At 37.5% G+C, this 21,827-nt stretch overlaps 1 protein-coding gene across 3 annotated transcripts in view; it reads right to left on the bottom strand.

Moving 5' to 3' along the window:
* VIT (vitrin) overlaps positions 1-21,827 on the bottom strand; it is a 1,072,224-nt gene that overhangs the window by 123,893 nt on the left and 926,504 nt on the right. For all 3 annotated transcript variants that reach the window (XM_044057778.1, XM_044057780.1, XM_044057779.1), the window contains one exon: positions 10,086-10,189. In XM_044057778.1, the coding sequence (XP_043913713.1) occupies positions 10,086-10,189 (104 nt within the window). The remainder of the gene's footprint in view (positions 1-10,085; positions 10,190-21,827) is intronic.

Below are 21,827 nucleotides of genomic sequence, written 5' to 3'. Positions count from 1 at the left end.
ACATTTTCAGAGAAATGTTGTGTTCCAGTGCATTTTCAAGGGATTATGAGTTTCAGTTAATTTTCATGGAATTGTGAGTTTCAAGGAAAGATAAGTTTACTGTTGCTCATGCTAAATCTGTTTTCAATGTGCAACTGTTTTGTTTAGCAAATGGCAGTCACTGTGCTGCAGAATTTGACAGCAGTGTTAGTAGCATAATTGCCTTTGGTGCAGAAGGCTGTGGATTCTACTCCCACACCCTGTATAGGGACTGCGGATATTGCAGTGCCCTTTGAAATTATTATTTGGTGCATTTTAAGGGAGATAGGGGTTCTACACTCCTGAGTATTTCCTCCTTTGTATGAGATGCCTAGTAACTATGAAGTTGTTGTAGGTTTGTCAGTCATTCCCTGTTACAATATTACCAGCTTACCATTTTTTTAAGTAACACAGGCAATTCATTCTTCAAGGGCAGGAGACATTGAATTTGTAAATGAAACACTGAAATGTAATGTTGTTTGTCAGTAGCAGCCACTTTATTAGTTACAGATCTCGTTAATGTGGAATTATTCGGATGACTTTTACTTCTCAGAGATTGTACTTATTGAGTGATATTGGTGGATTGTAATGACAAAAGTTTGAATGGCCTTTTATGGTTGAAAATTTTTAAATGGGTAGTCTGTCATTATTGGTTCATACATTTTATTTCAATGCTTACTGGAAGAATGTTCAAAACTAAAAATTTAAAACACATTTCAACAAGTGGTGCTGTATTATATAAGGAATATAATTTAATACAATCAGGAAGGTGAATCAAAGAACACATACATGTATGCATGACCCTACAAATGTGTGCTAGGAGCCTATAGTTTGAAAACAGCCCAAAGGTAAACTTATTCCTTATCTGACCATGTGCATTTTCTTTGAATGTAGGTTTTTATGCAATTTCAATGAATGTGAGTTTCAAGGGCAGAAAAGTTTACTGCTCATGCTAAGTCTGTTTTCATTGTGAGACTATATTGTTTGTTTAACAAGCGGCTATCAGTGTTTGTGCTCTTTTATTTCAATATCTGTAATCATTGTAGAAGAAAATAAGAAAACAGTATGCACACTGACAGGTTTGAACAGTGTTTATGGTAACTGGGGAGAAATAGCTAAGTAATAGAGCACTGCAATGGCTGGGGAGGGGACTGCTGTGGGGGGATAGGAGGGTTCCTGCAGGAGGGACTGCTATTACCCTGCCTAGGGCCCCATTTGACCATGATTCAGCTCTGGTATTTTGCACTATTTGCTATAAACTATCGGAAGTTGAAATGAAACAACAAAGTGTCAGTTGTAAAAAATAAGTGCTTTTGTTCTGTGTTTAGCAATAAAGGAATAAATGTGCTTATTATTTTTTACAACTGACACTTTATTGTTTCATTGCAACTTCTGATAATTTATGGTTATTTACTGTTAATTAATAACGGTCATATTGTTGAACATGCCAGTACAGTTCTGTGGATTGTGGACCTCAGCTGAAATGGCAGCAGCCCACCCAGGTACATTCTTGGCAGACAGTTATGAATTAATTACAGTAAAAATATTAATGACAAGGATGATGGTTATGATAAAATAAGATTTAATGCAGTCGAGAAACTGAAATAACTTTGACTCTGTTGTTACTGCCTTTTCAGAAGAGGTTAATACAGTTTTTTTTCCTTGTCTTAATTATTTTCTTCTTATAATTTTCATTACTGCAAGTTGGACCCAGTTTTGTTAGATTTTTAAAGCCATGCAAGAAACATTAATTTATTTAAAAGCACAATAAAAATACTGTGTGATATTTATCCTGCTTATAAAAAAGTTATTAAAGCTTCTCACCTGACTTTAAGCCTTCAGTAAGGTTATTTATTACTGTTATTTTTCAAGTTGCTAATTTTTTATTGCACTTCTGTTTTATTTAATTGAACAAGTGAAAAAATGCAGCAGGTTAAGCTTGAAAGTGTTAAACAGCTTTTGCTCACAGTTCTTATTTATAAATCAAAACCTCATAGCTCAAGGGATAAAGCCAAAAATGTAATGGGCCAGGAAAAAGGTCAAAGGTCCAGAATGAGGGGCAGATTTTAAGTATAGCATTGTTCTTTTATGCTTAGTTGCTAGAATAACAGGTTTTACATTAGCATGCATTTTCTGAAGGATACGAAGTCTAGAAGTCTGAAACTCAAATGCCCATAATTTTTTAAGTTTTGCAATCCTCATAAATTTACCAAAAAAACACAAATCTTATGAGGAACAGAGCAAAAATATGACACAAAATCAGGGACAGTGAGATGTATGCTGTGATCTCTCAACCTCTAAGGGCAAGAATCAGGTTGAAAGAGTGTGAAAGGCTCAAAATCAAAATGCAACAGATGAAGGTAAAACATTTCACAATACATTACCTTGACCTGGCCAAGCCTTTTGACACAATTCCCTACTCCGATATAGTAGAAAAGCTGGACTGACAACTGGCTCACAGGATATAGGAGATCAAAATAGGGAAGACTACCTCTAGAACGAGACCAGCCACCAGTGGAGTCCCCCAGGATTCAGTGCTGAGACTTTTCCTGTTTGGCATCTGACTGCAAGCTAGGAGCAGTTATTGAATCTCCAAATGACTTAACCGTTATGCAGGAAGGTTTGTCCCAAACAATACCTGGTTCCAGAATCATGAATTGAAACTAAACTCCAAAAAATACATTATTGTATCCTTTGGGAAGTCATCTACCTCAGGGGACTACCAAATTGATAATACCCCCTGAGAGTTGACCCAGTTATTTGGCATTTGGGAACTTGTGTGGACAGTGACCTAACTTTCAAGCAACATGCATGTAGTGTCATAAGAAAGTCTTTCTATATTGCACAAGTTATGAACAAATTTATCTAGAAATGTTATTGCCCCCCCTTTACGAAGCCCTCAACAGGTCAATCATTTTGTATAATACTCACTTTGGCATGTATCTGTCCAGACATATGTAACAACTGGAATGCCCACACAGATAACTTACTAAAAGAATACAAGTCTTAAACAATAGGTCTTGCATGGACCACCTCAAAGCCTTATCACTATACTCGGTACCCTACAGAGTGCTAAGAGGTGACCTGTGTCTGTCATACAAGGCATCCTCCAACCCAGTACTGATGGACTTACTGAACATCAACAAGTCAAATGGCAAGAGGAATAATCAGTCCAGGTATCTAAACAGAATGGTGTGGAAAGACATATATATATTAATAAGGATACCACTGTTCAGGAAAGACTCTCCATTCAAGTAAAACAAAGCTCATCCCTGTCCATATTCAAATGCAACTTGGATCTAAGAATGGGTAATAGAAAATGCACCCCAGGATTGCCCCTCATGCTGCTAATGGATAGAGGCAGTTCCTAAAAAAGCTACATCCCTTACAGAGGTCCCCTCAGATTATCTATGGTATGATCACAGTTATTCTCACCAGGGCTAATATGCAATTATCAGCCATGGGAAGGGTAAGAGCAATCAGGAAACATTAATTCAAGCACCAAAAGGGAAAGTGGCTAAACTTAAAATGCCCTCTAAGTGAACCTATGTTGAGGTAGTAAAAAGTTTGAAATACTTTTAAAAAAATGCCCTTTTTAGATCACTAAGTGTTTCCCTCACCCTCAATACACTGCACAGAGGTAAGACAGACTTTCAAACTCAAATAAAATGTGACATTTCTTTTAAAACCATCTGTAGAATGAACAGTTTCATTCCCTGATGAGGTAACTTAGTCTGTCATGGAAACAATAAGGATGGCAACAATAAACCATTCATTGCTATTATTAAAAGAAAACAGTTATAAATGTTACACTTTAATGAAATACACAGCTATTTTACATTACTAAATCTAAGAGAACATATATCATCTGACACCAGGTATAAATTATTATAAGAACTGAGAAGACTGTTTAGCATTATTTAATATGTAGAACTAATGTTTCATTATTTAGGTGATAAACTTGTGCTGAGCTGTGAAGGAACGAAGCTTGCTATGAATATTTGAGAGCAGCAGTGGGCTGGTGGTTATGTGAGAAAGTTAATATTTAAGTAGATGGTAAAGTATATAACTAAGTGAAATACTGGTTGCCCTTACTGAAGGGATTTGCTCAGTTGTTAAAGGCATGTACCTCTTTATAGAAATGAAGTTAGAGTGTGTGTGTGTGTGTGTGTGTGTGTGTGTGTGTGTGTGGAGCGGGGGAGGGGTTGATGGCTGTCCCCAGGCACAAGTCTTGGGGCAGGATTGGTATTTGTGATGGGGTGGTACTGCTGCACCAACATTCAGAAATGAATGCTGATACTGTATTCAGTCACAGCTGAAACCCTGAAGGGGTTCAAGTGTGGAATTCTGGCATGCTAACTGCAGGAAGCTGCTTATTCCATTTTCAAGCAGACGACCTTTTTTGTCCTTAACTCAGGTAGAGGGCCTTCTTCTTTCTTTCTTTTTTTTTGTCTTTAGGGGAGCACCAGATGAGAGAACTTCACTAGGCACTAGACAAACATGCTGAGGCTCTGATATATATATATATATATATATATATATATACATATAGTATTTTATACATTTAACTACATAAACTCACTGGACATAAGTGTCCCTTTTCATAGCTAAACCAAGAACACTTTCTGGTCCAGTGTTTTGCTCCCAGCCACACAACAGGTGAATGAAAGTGGAAGAAATCAGATCCTGTACCTCTGACCACAGGAAGCAGAACCTCTGACCACAGGAAGCAGAGTGTTAATAGCTCACAGCCTTAATCCTCTGCACTAGCTGCTGAAGGTCCAGGATGACAATTCAGTCCAACATGTGCACATGGTGACTGAGTACGATATTTAGAATAAGGACACTGTGATGAGTGAGATTTATACCAATCATGCTAGCTATGCTTCATTTGATTGGATAAGTGACCATGCTGGATGTTTTAAAACTAACAATAATGGCCTGACCTTGTGGAACAGAGGGATGGAACCCTGACTGTGACCCAGATGACCCATGTTTATTTATTTGACGTTTGTTAACCAGGTTAGTCTGATTGGACAAAGCCCTTTTTCAGCAGAGAACCGAGGTGAAAAGCTCCAATAGCACATTACTTAAACATTATACAACATTGACAGTTGTTGCAAGAGAAAAAACAATGAGTACCAAAAGACTGTGTACATTACTAGTTCAGTTTATACACAAGAAACAGAAACTATAGAAAAATAACAAAAGTAGCAGTAACTCACAGATTTATCATCAGAGACAAAATCAGCATAATGGGCATATACATAACTTGTTAATAATAAAAACTGAACAGTTTTAAGTATACTTTGGAAGATATATGTAGTAAGAGCTCCTAAAATAAACAGTGAAGAGAAAGAGGAATATAAAAATAACACAAAGTAAAGAGTAGCAGAGGAGAAAAAAGTAATAAGGCATAACTTGAAGCTACTATAGAGTAGAAGAGAAATATAGGAAATAAGTATATGAAGTAAAATACTAGTAGGGAAAATAACAGGTAGGAAGCCAGTGAAAGGACTAGTGTGGTAGTAGGTGGGTCATGACAGAGGCGTGACCATGATTTGTAGAGGTAGTCTTTAATTGCTGTTTTAAAGGTGTTAGGGTCAGTGATACATCTGACATTATGAGGTAGTTTGTTCCAAGCATTTGCTATGGAATAGGTGCAAAGTAATTTGCCAGTATGCTCAATAATCTGCACAAGCACTGGAGGGGATGGGCCAGGGAGTCTGAAACTAAGTAGCTACAGTGGCTAATCCATGTTGAGTGAGACAGGTGCTGGTAAGAGTTCTAGATACAATACTCATGGAACATGAGCCTAGAGAGCAAGTGCTACCATGTGATGCTGTACACATCGCAACCCTGTTACGTGTGTGTGTGTGTGTGTGTGTGTGTGTGTGTGTGTGTGTGTGTGTGTGTGTATGTGTGTGTGTGTGTGTGTGTGTGTATACATGTGTGTGTGTATACGTGTGTGTGTGTATACGTGTGTGTGTGTGTGTGTGTGTGTGTGTGTGTGTGTGTGTGTGTGTGTGTGTGTGTGTGTGTGTGTGTATACACTTTCCCAAGGCTGGACAAAGTGGAAGACCCTAAGGGAGGTCACTGGGAGGCAGCTCCTCTGGAAGGATGTTCTGTGGGACCCATTAGCTGTCCCACTCTCTACCACCTGACTGTCATCAGTGAAGAGTAAATTGGAAGGACCTAATGGGATGTAGGGGTGCCATCCAGACTTTGAATGACTGTCTCTCCACAAAACAAATAGGCTAAATGAACAGTAATAGCTGAGACCTTAGGTAGGGAGATAAGGGAAAGAGGTCATTACAAATTGGAATAACAGAAATGAAAATAGGCCTGCATGTTCTCCATTGGTTGGCTTGATATGTGGACAAGAAGATTTCTTGATCAAAGTGGGAGAATGATGCAGACTGCTGCTCTATGTAAATATAAACTGATAAACTGAGTGCAAATGGGAACATACCTCTCATCCACACATCACAAAAAATCTGGACAAAGCCAGAAAAAATGGGGGGACAAAGGCCCAAAAATAGGGACAGATTTTAAATATTTCTCCTATAAATGTAGACAGACGATAGAATGACAGATTTGACACAATTATATATTTTCTGAAGGATATGAAGTATGAAACTCAAACTGTCTGTCATTATTTAGTATATTTAATGACTTCAGTCCTCAATGATTTGCCAGAAAACCACAAATTTTATGAGGAACAGAACAAAAATAAGAGGCAAAATATGGACATTCTGCAAAAATCTGGACAGTTGAGAGGTATGAATGGGAAGATTGTTAGCATGACTGTAAACAGAATGTGGAAGTTGTAAGCCATACAAGATGCCTTCTAGTTGTGCTGACTATGCTTTATCTGGACAAGATGCAGATACTTTTGAACACATGATACAGGACTACAGGTGATATACTACTGGGACTGGTAGATGACAGTTACAAACAAAGGGGTAACCCAGTTAAACCATCCTATAATCAATGAGCAATTTTAATCAAAGAGGCAGCAGTGTATGCCATATAACAGATAGGAGAATACATACATACATACATACATACATACAGTAGGTATGTATAGAGTAAGGCAAAAATCTCTTCTGGCAGCTTTGGGCTCACCTTGATAACTGCCAGTGACATAAGCTTACGTGAATACACTGGAGGAGATACATATATTTAGGTACCACCACACGCTGACATCTATATTAAATGTTCCGGAAGATCACCATAACAGTGACAGGCATGTACAAGGACAGGGTGCCTAACATTGTGGTGTAAACAGGACATACATGCATGCACACATTTTAATTTTGCTACCCTTTTGCAATTAGAATTGTAATCCAAGGGTGTGCAACCTTAAGAAGGTAGATAAAAACAGCTTATACACTTCCAAAGTGCTGTGCACCTCCTCAGAATGCCTATAGATCCAGATAATGCTGCTGCTACTCCCCCAATACTGTTACTCAGCCATTGAAGATGCCTTCCAAAATCCTTATCACGAGGCTACAAAATGGCAGCATTCCCCTAGAACTATGCTAGTTTATACCTGTTTGCACGATACTTAGACAAATTAGGTCTGTTGAATGAATGTCTATGAATTGCGTTATTTTTCTGCCATGTATCTGCAAATTAAATCACAGCTTTTTTTCTATAGATTCCTTTAATGGCTCATGGCCATGAGCTTGTGCTGGAGATCTGCAAGACTATATGCCACTTGCTGCTTCACAGCTACATGTTGTATTATCTGTAATTGAGAAATTATGTCCACATCCTTCACGAATCACCATTTTGTACCTCATGAATGTCACACCATTTTCAGAGGATATTTAGAAGAACAGCAGCTTCCACTAGTATTGCTTGGAAGTACCTGGATAGAGTGTGAAGGCTTGGAAGATTATGCTTTATCTTCTTTGTGGTTATTTCAGAAACTGACTACTGTGTCTGAAAAATGTTGATCCCTGCTATGGCCTGGATGAGGATTTGTCCTCAGCAACTGGCATTAATATAATGGGAAGACAGTGCAGGCATCATTTTGATGACCTAATACATTGTAGCTCTGTTGATCTCCGTGAGTGGGTGGAGGTTAGACAATAATGACCCAAATGGTGCAGCAACTGAATAGCATTTTTATTTTGTTATATTTTCCTCTTTTATCATGTTTTAAGTTTGGCTTTGTTGTGTTATTGACACATATTTGTCAAGGTAATCTTGTGAAATATGTGTCATTTATTAGCTACAGTTTTCGTGTCAGGTGGAGGTGTTACGTGTGGCATCACTGACTGTAATCTGCTTACTACATTTTGTGTGAGTTTCTGCATGGTCCTGCTTTGCAGGGCATTATGCTGCACTTTGTAATGGAGACAGCACACTTCCTGATGTGTTCCCATGTGAAACTGTGCCACGTTCTGTTTAAGCATATTAATATATACGCAGAGGACATGCTGCCTGTCATGTATCTTAGGGTTTGTATGTATAGGACTGTATCTGTTGCTCTATTATCTTATTTTACAGTTACCTTTCTCTGATGAGTGTTTTTTTCTCTTTCACACAAGTATAGTGTGATTTTAATTGTGTCACCTTTCACAGGAGGCAGGACAGACTAGCTGCCAGCCATACTTAGCTGTCCTCACATATGCTGACATATCTGTTAAGTATGTTGAAACCAATGTCAGGACAGATTGACTTATGGCAAACTTCCCATTTTTGTCTCCGCGCTGCAGGCTCTGATGATAGATTAGTTCAACAGGTGCCTCCAGTGTATTCTGTTCATGCTAAGGTGATGACTGAGGTGCCTGAGGGCAATGAGGCTGAGAGCTTCTCGCTGCAGGGAGTACTGGTTTTTCAATTACATTTAGCCTGCCCACCTAGCCCCCATAACAGCAGTATGTTTATATAAATGCCGTTGTAGGATTGTTATATTTTCTGGGCTTGACAGTTAGTAGTAACATGTATTTTTTTTTATTTCTTCAGTTCTGACTCACCATATGTGCTCAATATATAACTGAGATGTGAGTAGAACTTTAGAAGACACTGCAAGCTGTATGGATAATATGAATGAAAATATAAAAATACATATATTCAATTAATATGAAGGAAAAATATATGGTTTACTTTAAAAATGTACAATGATAGTTCAGTGACAACCAGAATGTAGTAAGTCATTTGATAGCATTCTGTATTGCCGACCATCAACACTGCGAGCATCCCTTGTACGAATGCACTGTGCATTTGTACATACATGTCTGACCTTAACAGTAGAGATCATGGTACAGTGTGAATCGGGAAATATATCCTTTTCCCCACTGTAGTGCGATCTCGGAGTTGGAATATGTAATATGCGGAGGGGTGTGCAGTCTATGGATGTAGACAAAGGTTGAATTCGCAACAGGAAGTGTGTTGGTGACACTCTAACCTTTTCAACGTTTAGATTTGAATATGTGAGTCGATCTTTATGGTAGGAATTTATTTTGATTCGACTATATGATATATATATATATATATATATATATATATATATATATATATATATATATATATATATATATATATATATATACATATATATTTTTTCTTGGCAAAAAGATGGAGGTTTGTAGCCCTACAGCAATGTAGCATCAGCCACCCTGAGAATTTAAACAGATCAGTATTTGTCTTTCAACACAATCTTACACAACCACACATTTTCTATAATATATATATATATATATATATATATATATATATATATATATATATATATAAAATCTGTTTAAATATGTGTGTATATATATATATATATATATATATATATATATATATATATATACACACACACACACACAGACACATAAACTTGATTTTCTGTACAAGATAAAAATCTAAAAATCATGTGCTCTAGGTCCCATAAAATATTTTATATATTTATAAATGTGCTTTCTTTTGTGCTTTAGTATTTTTTGGGTCAGCATATTATACATTAGCCATGACTGCTGTTTCTGTATCAGTTTGCATGAGACTAGTTAAAACCTAGCACTGTCATATTGCTTTCAGGCTAAAATGACAAATTAATATTTACTCACCAACATTAGACATCCCTCCTTTCTGTGATATTTTGTCTATTGCAAGTTTCAGGTCTCTCGAATTTGTGTGAGTCCTCAGATTAAATTCTGTTGATGGATCATCACTGTAGATAGTAAAGAAAAAAAAGATAATTCTAAATGATATATAAGCATTACAGACAACTGTTGTGCAGTCTTTGTAACTCAGGCATTTTACAACAGTATTCTTCTTCTGAAGAAGTAAACTAATGACTTCATGTTAGTTCTAAGGCATTTAAGTGCCTTCCTAGTATGGCTGTGGTCACATTAGGCAAAATAGGCCAGGCACTGTGGTTCAAGTGACATTGGAGTCGGGCTGGCATATAACTGGGTGACTACACTGGAATATAACTGGGTGACTAGGCTTGCTTATAACTGGGTGACTGGGTTGGTGTATAATTGGGTGACTGGGCTGGCCTATAACTGGGTGACTGGGCTGGCATATAACTGGATGACTAGGCTGGCATATAACTGGGTGACTAGACTGGAATATAACTGGGTGACTGGGCTAGCATATAACTGGGTGACTGGGCTGGTATATAACTGGGTGACTAGGCTTGCTTATAACTGGGTGACTGGGCTGGTGTATAATTGGGTGACTGGGCTGGTCTATAACTGGGTGACTAGGCTGGCCTATAACTGGGTGACTGGGCTGGCTTATAACTGGGTTATTAATAGGTATTCTGTGACTGATACGGTGAGTTTTCATATTATGAGTCGATACAAAAAAGCAATTGGGAGTCAGAACTAGTGCTGAGAAAAGGTGTAAATGCTGGCAGAAAACAATCAGCAGTATGAAAAAACAGTATAGCCTACCTGTGTTATGTTCATTTCAAAAGTTCTTAACATACATTTGTGATAAGACTTTAACATTAGGCCTTTCTATAAAATTCCTTTTATACATTTCCTTATGACTTTCACAAGAAGTTGTCAAATATGTTGCCAAAAAATGATCAAGTTGTATAAATGTGGATTTGCCATTTAGTGTACACTGCAGTATGTGGTACTGCTTTCTAGTATGTAAAGTATGCCTACGCTCATTCTAGAAAGCTGTATTGCCTTGCATTCTAAGATGTCAACTCAGACATTTTTATAGGTCAGCAAGATGGAAAGGAGATTGTTTTCTTATGTACTTCGTATATATATTTGCTTTTTTGAATGTATGTGTGTGTGTGTGTGTGTGTGTGTGTAGGAGCAGCCTTAGGCTAGTTGGACTTTTCTCCTTCAATATGGCCCCAAACCCTAAGCCCTATCCCTAAGCCTAAGCGTTACTACAGCAAATTGCAAGGCACATTCCTCACTGTAGTCCTGCTTCTGCAGTACCTATGAATCCCATCAGTGAAGTGAACATTTCTTGTTCTAATTGCATTAGTAGCTGATGTAATATTTTTAATAACACTTGTATGACTCACAATGTTAGCTGCTCATTCTCCCATAGTAGCTAGGTGCTGTTGCATAGTACTCAGCCAGGTTTTCAATCTAAAACTGATGTCTGATTATCTGGTTTTCAGCATCATTCCAGTTACTGTTGCAGAATATAACAAGACTGCATTAAATATGAAGACTGAATGCAATGCTATGTTCTTCTTCTTTTGTTGATATAGGGTGTACAACTGGTTCATAATGAACATAATCATACAAGTAACTGGAATAGTCAAGCACAGGCAGTATGAAAACGTAGACTAGTGATTACAAAACAAAAATGAACAAGGACTCTGATGAGAGGTTACTTCTAAACACCAAGACTGATGACAGAGTGTCAACAGTTCAGTACTCTAGCAGAAAAATACTTGCTGCAAGTGCACATAGGAGCAAATAATTTACGAAAAGTGAAACATAAGTATGTTGAGGCAGAGAGGGATAGAAAAACAATTCCACTTGGCTAAAACAGGAAAGCAGTAATTGAAACACTGACTCATAAAGATACAGCAAGGTTCAGGGTCACATTCAAAATGGGGGGATCAAACAAACAGAAACTTAAAGGTTGAAAGTGGTTGTTTGGTTGGTCTGGACTGGGAAGCAGATTTTAGGGTGGAAGTATGTTGCAGAAAGCTGAACAAGTTGTGAGTTTTATGTGTTCTGTTTATATTTCTTTCCACCTGCTAAACACACTGTTTAGTGGTTACCATAAAGGTTTCTGCAAGTAATGTTTACTATTGCCCTCGTGGCCTGAGCTATGGCTGGAAATGACCTGCAAGCATTAATTACATGATCTAGCCACTAAGTAAATAAAAATAAACTTTTAGATAAAATTATAGGTGTATTACAAGTGTAGAGATGTGTGAGCAATGCCATTTCTAGTTGTTTAGAGTCTCGATTATTATTATATTATTAATCATTTTGAGGAAGATAGACAATTATATGGCTGCAACATAGTATGAGAATTTAACTTCAACAATTCAGAGCAGGTGCAATAAGGGATTGCAAACCCTTGAAGGAAGAAAGGAGTACTGTGATAGATACGAGAACATATAACACAATTTAAAAACTTCCATCTTCTTTTTGGTACCTCATCTCCCTACAGCCATCAAGCCCATCACCATTTACTCAATTGTTAGGACTCCCTGACTTCCCAGCACAATAAAGATTAGGTAGAAGTGAAATTATGGCAGCATACACTTGATGAAAAGACCATGGCATTCATTCACCAAACTGATGGTGGTGTTAAGTTACATACAGGTATATCTGGAAAAAGAGATTCAAAAATAATTTGATGCTGTTGTGTAGTGACAATTTTTTCCACAAAACAGCTGGAAAGATGTTAACATACAATGTGATTTAATTGCTGATAATTTTATTTATTGCTTTTATTTACCAGGAATGTCAGACTGGGTAGACCCCAATTTCAGTGGAGGCCCAGTGAGAAAAGCTCCACAGATAATGACAAGAGAATGTGCCACTGAGTATTGTAAATTAAACATTAAATGACAAAATAATACAATGCAGGAACATTAGCAGAACCAATACTAGTTCAACGCAGGAAGTTCTGTGTAAAATACAGTGCAGGTAAGTGCAGGTATATAAGCAGAAACAATAATAGTTTAATTCAGGCAGTGATTAGAGTTTTTTTGGCATGTAAACAAGTACTTCAGAATTAGGAATGTAAGTTTCAGACAAAGAGTGGGTAAGTGTTTCTACTTAAACTGCAATATTTCAGAAATGTTGACCAAAGGTTTGTTCTGCACTATTACAGATATAGCTGATATTTAGTGGGAAGGCAGTGACTTCCATTGTCAACCTGTGCTACCTGATACAGAGACATTTAATGTTCCTTTACTTCTTACAACTTGCCAGTTCCTGCAATTCTTCATCATCATCATCAACCTCCTTTTTCCCATTTTCTATATGGGTCGGGGTGTCATTAATTGTCTCCATCTCTCTCTATTCAGTGCCAATTTCTTGCCTTCTTTGACACTCATGCCTGACTGTCACAGGTCTTCCCTCACACAATCCATCCACCTCTTTGCAGGATGCCCTTGTTTTCTCTTGCCTCCTTCCTGTCTGTCCCAAATGTTCTTCAGCAGATTGTCTTCTGCTTTTCTGCACATGCACCTGAACCACTATAATCTCTTCTCTTTGATCTTTTCTGCAATTGGAGCTACTTTGGCTTCTGCTCTTATGTCCTCATTTCTTCATCTGTCCCACAGTGTGCATCCTACCACCCATCTCATCACGTCTAGTTTCCTCAACTGCTCTTCCTTTACTGCCCAGGTTTCTGTTCCATACAGTAGTACTGGTCGCACCACTGTTTTGTACACCTTACTTTTCAGCTACTCTGGCATTCTTTTTTCATATACTACACCTGACACTCTGTGCCAGTTGGCTGCAGCCTTCTGATTTCAGCTTTGACCTTCTCATTCAGACTTCCCTTCTCCTCAGCCACCCCTAACAGATACTTGAAGCTATTAACCTGTTCCACTAATTTCCATTCTATCTCAATTCTCAGCTTCTCCTGAATGCCACCATTTGCTGCCATTATAACTGTCTTAGCTGTACTGAATTTCATCCCATGTGCCTTCAGCTTTGCATTCCATTCTCCTATCCTTTGATGTAGTTCTTGCTCAGAGTCTGATTGTAATGCCACATTGTCTGCATACAGCAACTCTGTTGATCTTTCCCCTCTGATCTGTTTGCTAATGAAGTCCATCATTAGTAGTGGAGTTTTTAGAATTAGTTGTGGAGTCAGAACTAAATCCTGGTGCACACCCACTGCCACTGGTAACCCCTCTTTGAGACTGAACACTATTTGTACTTGAGTTATTTGAACCTTGTACATAGCCTGCACTATTTCTACCAATGTTTCTGGGACTTTGAACCATCACAGTACTGCCCAAATTAGCTTTCTTGGGACCTCATCATATGCTTCTCCAAATCTAAGAATAGATAGAGCATTAAGGACCTGTTCTCTAGTGATTGTAGGGAGAGTTATATTTGATGACGGAGAGAGACTGGTAAAGTTGGAGCTGAATTTATCAGCCAGGAGGTTTGCTATATCTTCTGGCTCAGTATAGGTGGCTCCATTTACAATGAGATCTGCACACAATTGTGTATTGCCTTTGAGGTTGCGGACATAGCTAAAGAATGTTTTGTGGTTTTCCTTGGCCTGGGAGGCCAAACTTCAAATTTAGGTTTGGTAAACTTTATTTGTCCTCTTAGTTGTTTGTTTAGTTTGAGAGTGCTTGTATCCTGCTGGGTGTTGCACCTCCTAATTTTTCCTATGATTCTTTCCTTCTGTTATACAGCCTATTGATTTTGTAATTCCACCAGGATGGCTTGTTTTTTGAGTTAGTCCTGTACTTCTTCCTGGTGGGTACAGGTGCCTCTACGCAGCTATTAACATGCTTGTACAGGGTTTCTGTGAACACTTCTGCACAGGCAGCAGTGTTCTCAGGGTTTATGGGGGCTTGACATTTTGCCAGGTTATCACTTAATAGCAGGAGGTTAGCCTTACAGTAGTTCCTGAATATTCCAGGTTTAGCTGGGGGTCCAGGTTTTATTTTTACTTCAAATGAGACCATTTTGTGGTTTGACCTTCCCAGGGAAGGCATTACAGTAGGGGGTGTACAGCACTCTCCCATATTAGTGAGGACCAGATCCAGTATGGTTGCACTCCTGGTTGGTGTATTGACTACCTGGTCCAAGGGGGTTGTGTTTACAAAATCCAGGAATCTCTGTGCACTCTTTTCCTCACTATCACAACTCTGATTTAATTTCTCCAAGTCTTTTGGGAATGGACCTCATTTCTAAGTCAAAGTATGATTAAAGGATTAAAGTTCATTAAATTAGTATTGTTTCAGTCTTTGATATTAACTAAAAGTGCTCTTCATAGCACCCACAATGTGCCCAGAAATGACTCCTTCTGCAATTCATATGGAGTTACATGCATCTGTAGCATATCTAAATACGACTGTAGGTTCTTTTTTATGAGACCCATTACTCCTACTACTGTTGGAACTGTCTGAGTATCTTTTTTCCACATTGCCCTAATTTCTGCCTGCAAATCCTGATATTTTATGACTTTGTGTCTCTTTGTATGTGAGACAGTGTAAACACTGGGTGCAGTAATATCAATGGTCAGTGCTACTTTTGTCTTTTCATGGACTATATCTGGTTTTCTCGTATCTGTTTTTGAACTGTTGGCAATAGGTGATTCCCATGTAATATAAACTTCATCATTCTCAATAATGCTTTGTGGCTCATGTTTCCAGTGCTTCTCAGCTACTTCAATATTGTAATATTTACACAATCCCCAGTGTAACAGTCTTACTACATTATTATGTGTACAATTAATAAGGACAGTATTGACTATTTGGACATCACCATTTATAAGAATAGGCAGGAAAAAAAATTTGAATCAACTATTTTTCATAAACGCACCCTTTCCAGCTCTTACTTGCACTTCACTAGCTGTCACCCTTTTTGGCAGAAGAAAAACTTAGTCAAGGGACAATTTGTTTGAATATCGAGAATGGTTTCTGATGAAGAAAAATTTTTATATGAATGTGATAAGTTAAGGGAGATGTTTATTGAAAGAGGATACCCTGGAGATCTTGTGAATAAAGTTATGAATGAGGTATTTAGTAATAAGAATACAAAATATATGCCCATTTTAAAGGACAGCTTGGGTGTACCATTAATGAAAAACTACAGATAGTGTTTGATAGGGCTTTAATGTTAACTTACATGAATCTGAATGAAGAAATTAAAGTTTTTGATAAAGAACTGGAACTTAGTCAAAGATTTTATTGGGATCAGACTATGCATTCTATCACTCCAACGTGTGTACAGGAGGAATATGAATATTAAGGACATTGTGGAAAGACTAGTGTGGCATGTTTAAATATGGTTCTTGTTCACAGTGTAGGTAAATCTACGATAGTACCAATAATACTGTTGTAATATACTGCAGGAGCATTAGGAATAACTGCAAATCTAAGTGCAGGATGTTGGGGTTACTTTATATCACCTTGTGTAATTTGTGTGATAGTTTTTACATGGGTAAAACTGAGAGACAACTTGGGACATGAATTTATGATCACTACTGTGCAATAAACAAAAAAGACTTGGGTAATGCACTCACAAGCATTCTATTGTTTGTACAATTTTTTAAAAATTCTGTTTTATGTAGTTAAGAAAGTCATGACACCCATTCAGGGTGGTTGTTGGGGGGACAATTATTGAAACAAGAGAGTTGTATTGGCATATTAAGCTTAATGCCACATTCCCCCTGTGACTAAATGACAAAGTGTCAATAAAAGGGGTGTTACAATTGAAGTCTATGTATATTAAAATTACCTTTTTATCACCGTTTTTATCGTTTTTTATGTCATTTGGGCAACCAATTCTCAGTTAGTATTTTTTATATTATTTTATCATACAAACATACATTGTGTGTGTGTATGTATGTGTATATATATATATATATATATATATATATATATATATATATATGTGTGTGTGTGTGAGTGTGTGTATGTACAGTATGATTTATATACAAAGGTTAAGCAGTTTCAATTTGGTTAATACTGATTATGATTATTTGCACTTGCTTTTATACAGTTTTAAATTGTATTATTTTCATTAATTTGTTTAATTATTTTTTTATTATTTAATTGTACAATATGCCGATGATGCTTTCCCGATCTGCTCTGCCACCACTATCAAAGAGCTCCAAGATAAAACTCAAGCATCCCTCCATAGTATAGAAAATTATCTAACTCTCCATCAACTAATACTTAACCCCCAAAAAAACAAGCTTATGGTTTTCCATCAAAACCCAACATCTAAGAATCTACCTCTTATCTATATTTCCTCCTCTAATGGCACTAAAATTGAGCCAGTAGAACATACAAAACTTCTTGGTGTTACAATTGATAGCAGACTTAGGTTTGATAAACACTTTGCTCTAACCATAAAAAAGGTGCATGCCAAACTGGGTTCACTCTGCAGAGCAAAACCATTTCTCACTGACCAAGCCAGACTATCTACTGCTCAGACCCATCTATTATCTCCCCTTCTATATTGCTCTCAAATATTTACCAACCTTCACAAAACTGACCTAAATAGCCTTGAACCCTGCTATAACAAAACTGCCACATTTGCTACAAATCAACCATATAGAGCCCACCACTGTACTGCACTAATTCAACTAAATGGCTAGAGCTCCCTCATCTCCTCTCCCTAACTCAGCTACTTACTGCCCACACAGTCATACACAAACCTGACAACTGCCCAGCAATATCAGATCTGGTTCAACTCTATAGTAACTTAACATCCCTTAGATCTGCTGACAAAATATTGTTAAAAGTTAGTAAGGCCCAAAACTCTTATGGCATCTCCAGTTTTTCCCATTCCATATCCAAGCAATGGAATTCTCTTCCACAGCATATTCTCACCATCAATAACACACTAACTTTTAAACAGACGCTAAAAGAACATTTCTCTAAACATACGCTCTGCTCCTGTACTAACCCAGGCTAAACATCTGCAGCCTCCTGCTATCTTCCTTTCTCAATATCTCCTGGCTCTACTGAATCATTCTCCCAAAAAAATTAAAGAAAAGAATGAAGTATGATCAACTGATATTGCTTGATATATTTGACAATTGACTATAAGTGATAACTATTTTTCTGATATTTGCTTGCTATGTTTGACAATTACCTATAATTACTGAATAATTTTCTCAAGATGTCTAACTTTGTTTTTCACACTACTGTAAAAAGCTGAAATTTGTATTCCTTTGTATATCATATAATAATTATTGTAACTTGCATATGTTCATAAGTAACTTCTAATGTAATAAGTAACTTCTATTGTAATTTGCTTTGGAGCTTTTCTCCCAGGGTCTCCGCTGAAAAAGGGCCTCTGGCCCAGCTGGACACTAGCCGGTTAACAAATGAAATGAAAATAAATAAATAAATAAATAAATAAAGATTGATTTAATTGTTTTCATTGGCTGTATTTTTGGTCATATAATTGCTGATAGTACTTAAATGGGCTATACGTAATTGAAACAATTATCTGATGAAGTCCTGAATACTTTAGAGACCAAAAACACTTATTCTTGTATGATTAAAGTGTTTGATGGATTTCCTGTGTGGAGGACATTGTCTCTTTGGTTCTTGGTTTTGTTATTCCCCTTCTTTTTTGTGTATTATGCCTTTCAGTATTCAGGGCCTCTGCCATTAGTGTATCACATCCAGCAACAAGATGTGCAACTGTTTCCCAGTCTCTTTTACCAAAACTGCATTTGTCAATTTCTCCAACACGTTCAATGGACTTTTGTAAACCAATTTTAGTCCACTATCATGGGCTGCCTAATACTAACCTTTCATCTTTTGGTTTAAATTCACCTCTCCTTAACATTCCTGTGTCAGATCTTGAATGACATGAAGCTGTTCAGGAATTTTCTGTACTTGCAACTATATTTATGTTTTTTTTTCACATTTCTTGTTTTATCATCTGATCCTTCTTCCTTGTAGTCTTTCATTTGATTTTTGGCACATTTAGTAACTGCCTGATGTTTGTCTATCCTACTGTGTGGCATAGGGTGAGATTATGAATACTGCCCTATTATTAAGCTGGAGTCTGATTGCCATGAGTTTGTCACTAATTCTAATGACATCCCTCACTGTCTTCTGAAGCCTTTTCCTCATCACAATTTCCACAACATTTCTAGCCTGACCTCCTCCTTGGTAGCAGACTCTGGATCCCAAACTAAGTGGCTTTGCTGCACTGCCCTTCCATCTTGTCTCCTGGATACATAGGATGCCCAGCCTCCTCCTTATCATCATGTCTTCCACTTCCAATCTGTGTCCCATCAGTGAACCTACACTGAGTGCAGCAATTCTTAGTTCATGCTTAGCAGGATGATTGGTTGTATGTCCAGCTTTTGCTCAAAATAGCTACCCAGGTAACCTAAGCTGGGCAACTAGCCATTAGCTTATTGTCTGCTTTTATAGCTTTATGATAGGCACACACTGGCCAGTAGAGGCACATTTTATTTATTTTTATTTATTTTATTTTATTTTATTTTACATTTGTTGACCGGGCTATTTTAACTGGATGCATGTCCATTTTCAGTAGAGGCCCGGGGAGAAAAGCTCCAAGACAGATACAAAATACAATATAAAAAGTTGCAACAGTGCAATCTTAAACACATACACCCTTTCCACTGTTAGCATGGGTCCATGGCATAGGTTGGGTCCTCAACCCACCAGCAAATACTCATGTCCATTTGGCAACATTAGTCAACATGACCGAATCACCTAGAGTGATGTTTTACACCGTTGAGTGGCTAGTCCTGCCACTGCCCACAGTCTGTGATCTCTGTTCTTCTATCATGAGGATACTGTGCATACAAAGTGGTTGGTTTATACAACTCTTCCCCCATAGGGCACCATGTACAGTCTGTGCTGCTGCCCACAGCTCTATTCTTTTTGGTGAGTTTGAAATGGAAACACTCAGCTTGTTTTTTCAGAGGTGGATGGAACTTGACAGAGATACAGGGAGAACATGCAAATTCCAAACAGGCATTGACCAGAGGTCAGGATCAAACCTTGTACCTTGTGCATGGGGGGAGGCAAATACCTTAGCCATTATGCCATCTCGTCTGGAATTATAATTGGCAAATAGTTCTATATGATGTTATAGGACTTAGGTATTCCTAAGCACTTTAAGGTTATCTGTCACTGGCGTAGTCTCCTGTGGTAGTGACAGTTAGTAAGCAATAGTTAAGGAGACCCTGATGATACTTAAATGCAGTGAAGGACAAATACAAGAAGTTACTGCTCAATACCAGGCTTTACATATTACATGGTGGGATAAGATTGCTAAATTATTCACAGGCAAACATTCTCCATTGGTTCAGTTTTTGCATGGAGTTGTTGTTGTTTGTCTTTCGGCTTTTTCCCGGTAAGGGGTTGCCACAGTGGAACTCCAGTCCGCTAATGATTGGCAGTAGATTTTTACGAAACGCCGAGGTGTCAGCTTGACGCCCAACCTTCAACGAAGGCACTCCCATTTACGCACGCATGTCTTTCAAACGCTATATTTTTGCTGTTCTGAGTGTCATAATTTGTTTATATTGTAAGACTGAAAGATTAATGACAGAGTTATGTTCTGAGTACTTATATCCACTTTCAACAGAGCATGATAATGGGTAATAGAAGGAATCTGCCTTAAGAACAGGAAAACTAAGAGGAATTCAAGGGATTTTTATGTAAATTGGTGAGAAATAGCTTTCCAAACTGTCTATCTCCATAGTTAAACAAACACAGAAATGTGGATATCTTTGAAGCAAAAGCAGATATCAGGACATTATAAGAATAAATGTTGTTCAGCACCCAGCTAACTGAAAAGTCGGGGGCATTTCATTTTTACAGATTTTTTTAATTTGCAAAGAAAGGAATAAAAAAATATTTTTTTATAATCATGTTAAAATGTAGTCATACCAGATTCTTTTAACACAAATGATGTTGTGGAGGGTCAAAGAATGTTAAATAAATATATTTCCAATATGTGTAAGGCATCTCAAAGAGGAAAAACAATAATGACCATTTACATCAGCTAGTCATAATAGTACTGCATATAAAACATGTCAATATGCAAGTACTGCAGAACATAACGACTATTAACTAGTCAATATAGCACAGTAAGAAAATGTAATTTTAATAGTAAGGCAAAGGGAGTCATCTTCAGTGTAAAATGCATAATCAAGACAAATATATGTAACAATTCAGTCACACTGCATCATCTCATACAACAAAGATATGTAACAGGTGAAACACCTTATATTATCTATTCTGACAAAAATATTTAACAGTTCAGATTATATATTATGTGATCTCACTAATGCAGATATTCATATTAAAATTAGTTGAGAATATACAACTAAGCTAAGAAGATCTAGATCCTTCAGAAAAGACTTGGTTTAGGTGAAATGGAGCCCGAGGCAAAAGGCATAGTGACACCCTCCCCTTGACATTCCTGGTGCTATTTTACTATACCTACCCCCAAAACAGACAGCACAGTATAAGAAGTTCATTCTCATTAGTGCCAGATATGCCCTACTTGAGCATCTACTTAAACTGTGCAATATCAGCCTGTTCACAGGGTTCATGTCTGATGCTTACAGAACACACACTGTTAATCTCCTTTACAAGGGCAGCCCCAGTACAGATCTGGGTAGTTATAGGGCCACCAGCCTTTAATGCAGAGCCATGT

This window comes from Protopterus annectens, chromosome 1.part2 (assembly GCF_019279795.1).
Source record: "Protopterus annectens isolate FY-2018-M chromosome 1.part2, PAN1.0, whole genome shotgun sequence".
In the NCBI taxonomy this organism is placed as follows: Eukaryota; Metazoa; Chordata; order Ceratodontiformes; family Protopteridae; genus Protopterus; species Protopterus annectens.
This window is presented reverse-complemented; position numbering and strand designations above follow the sequence as displayed.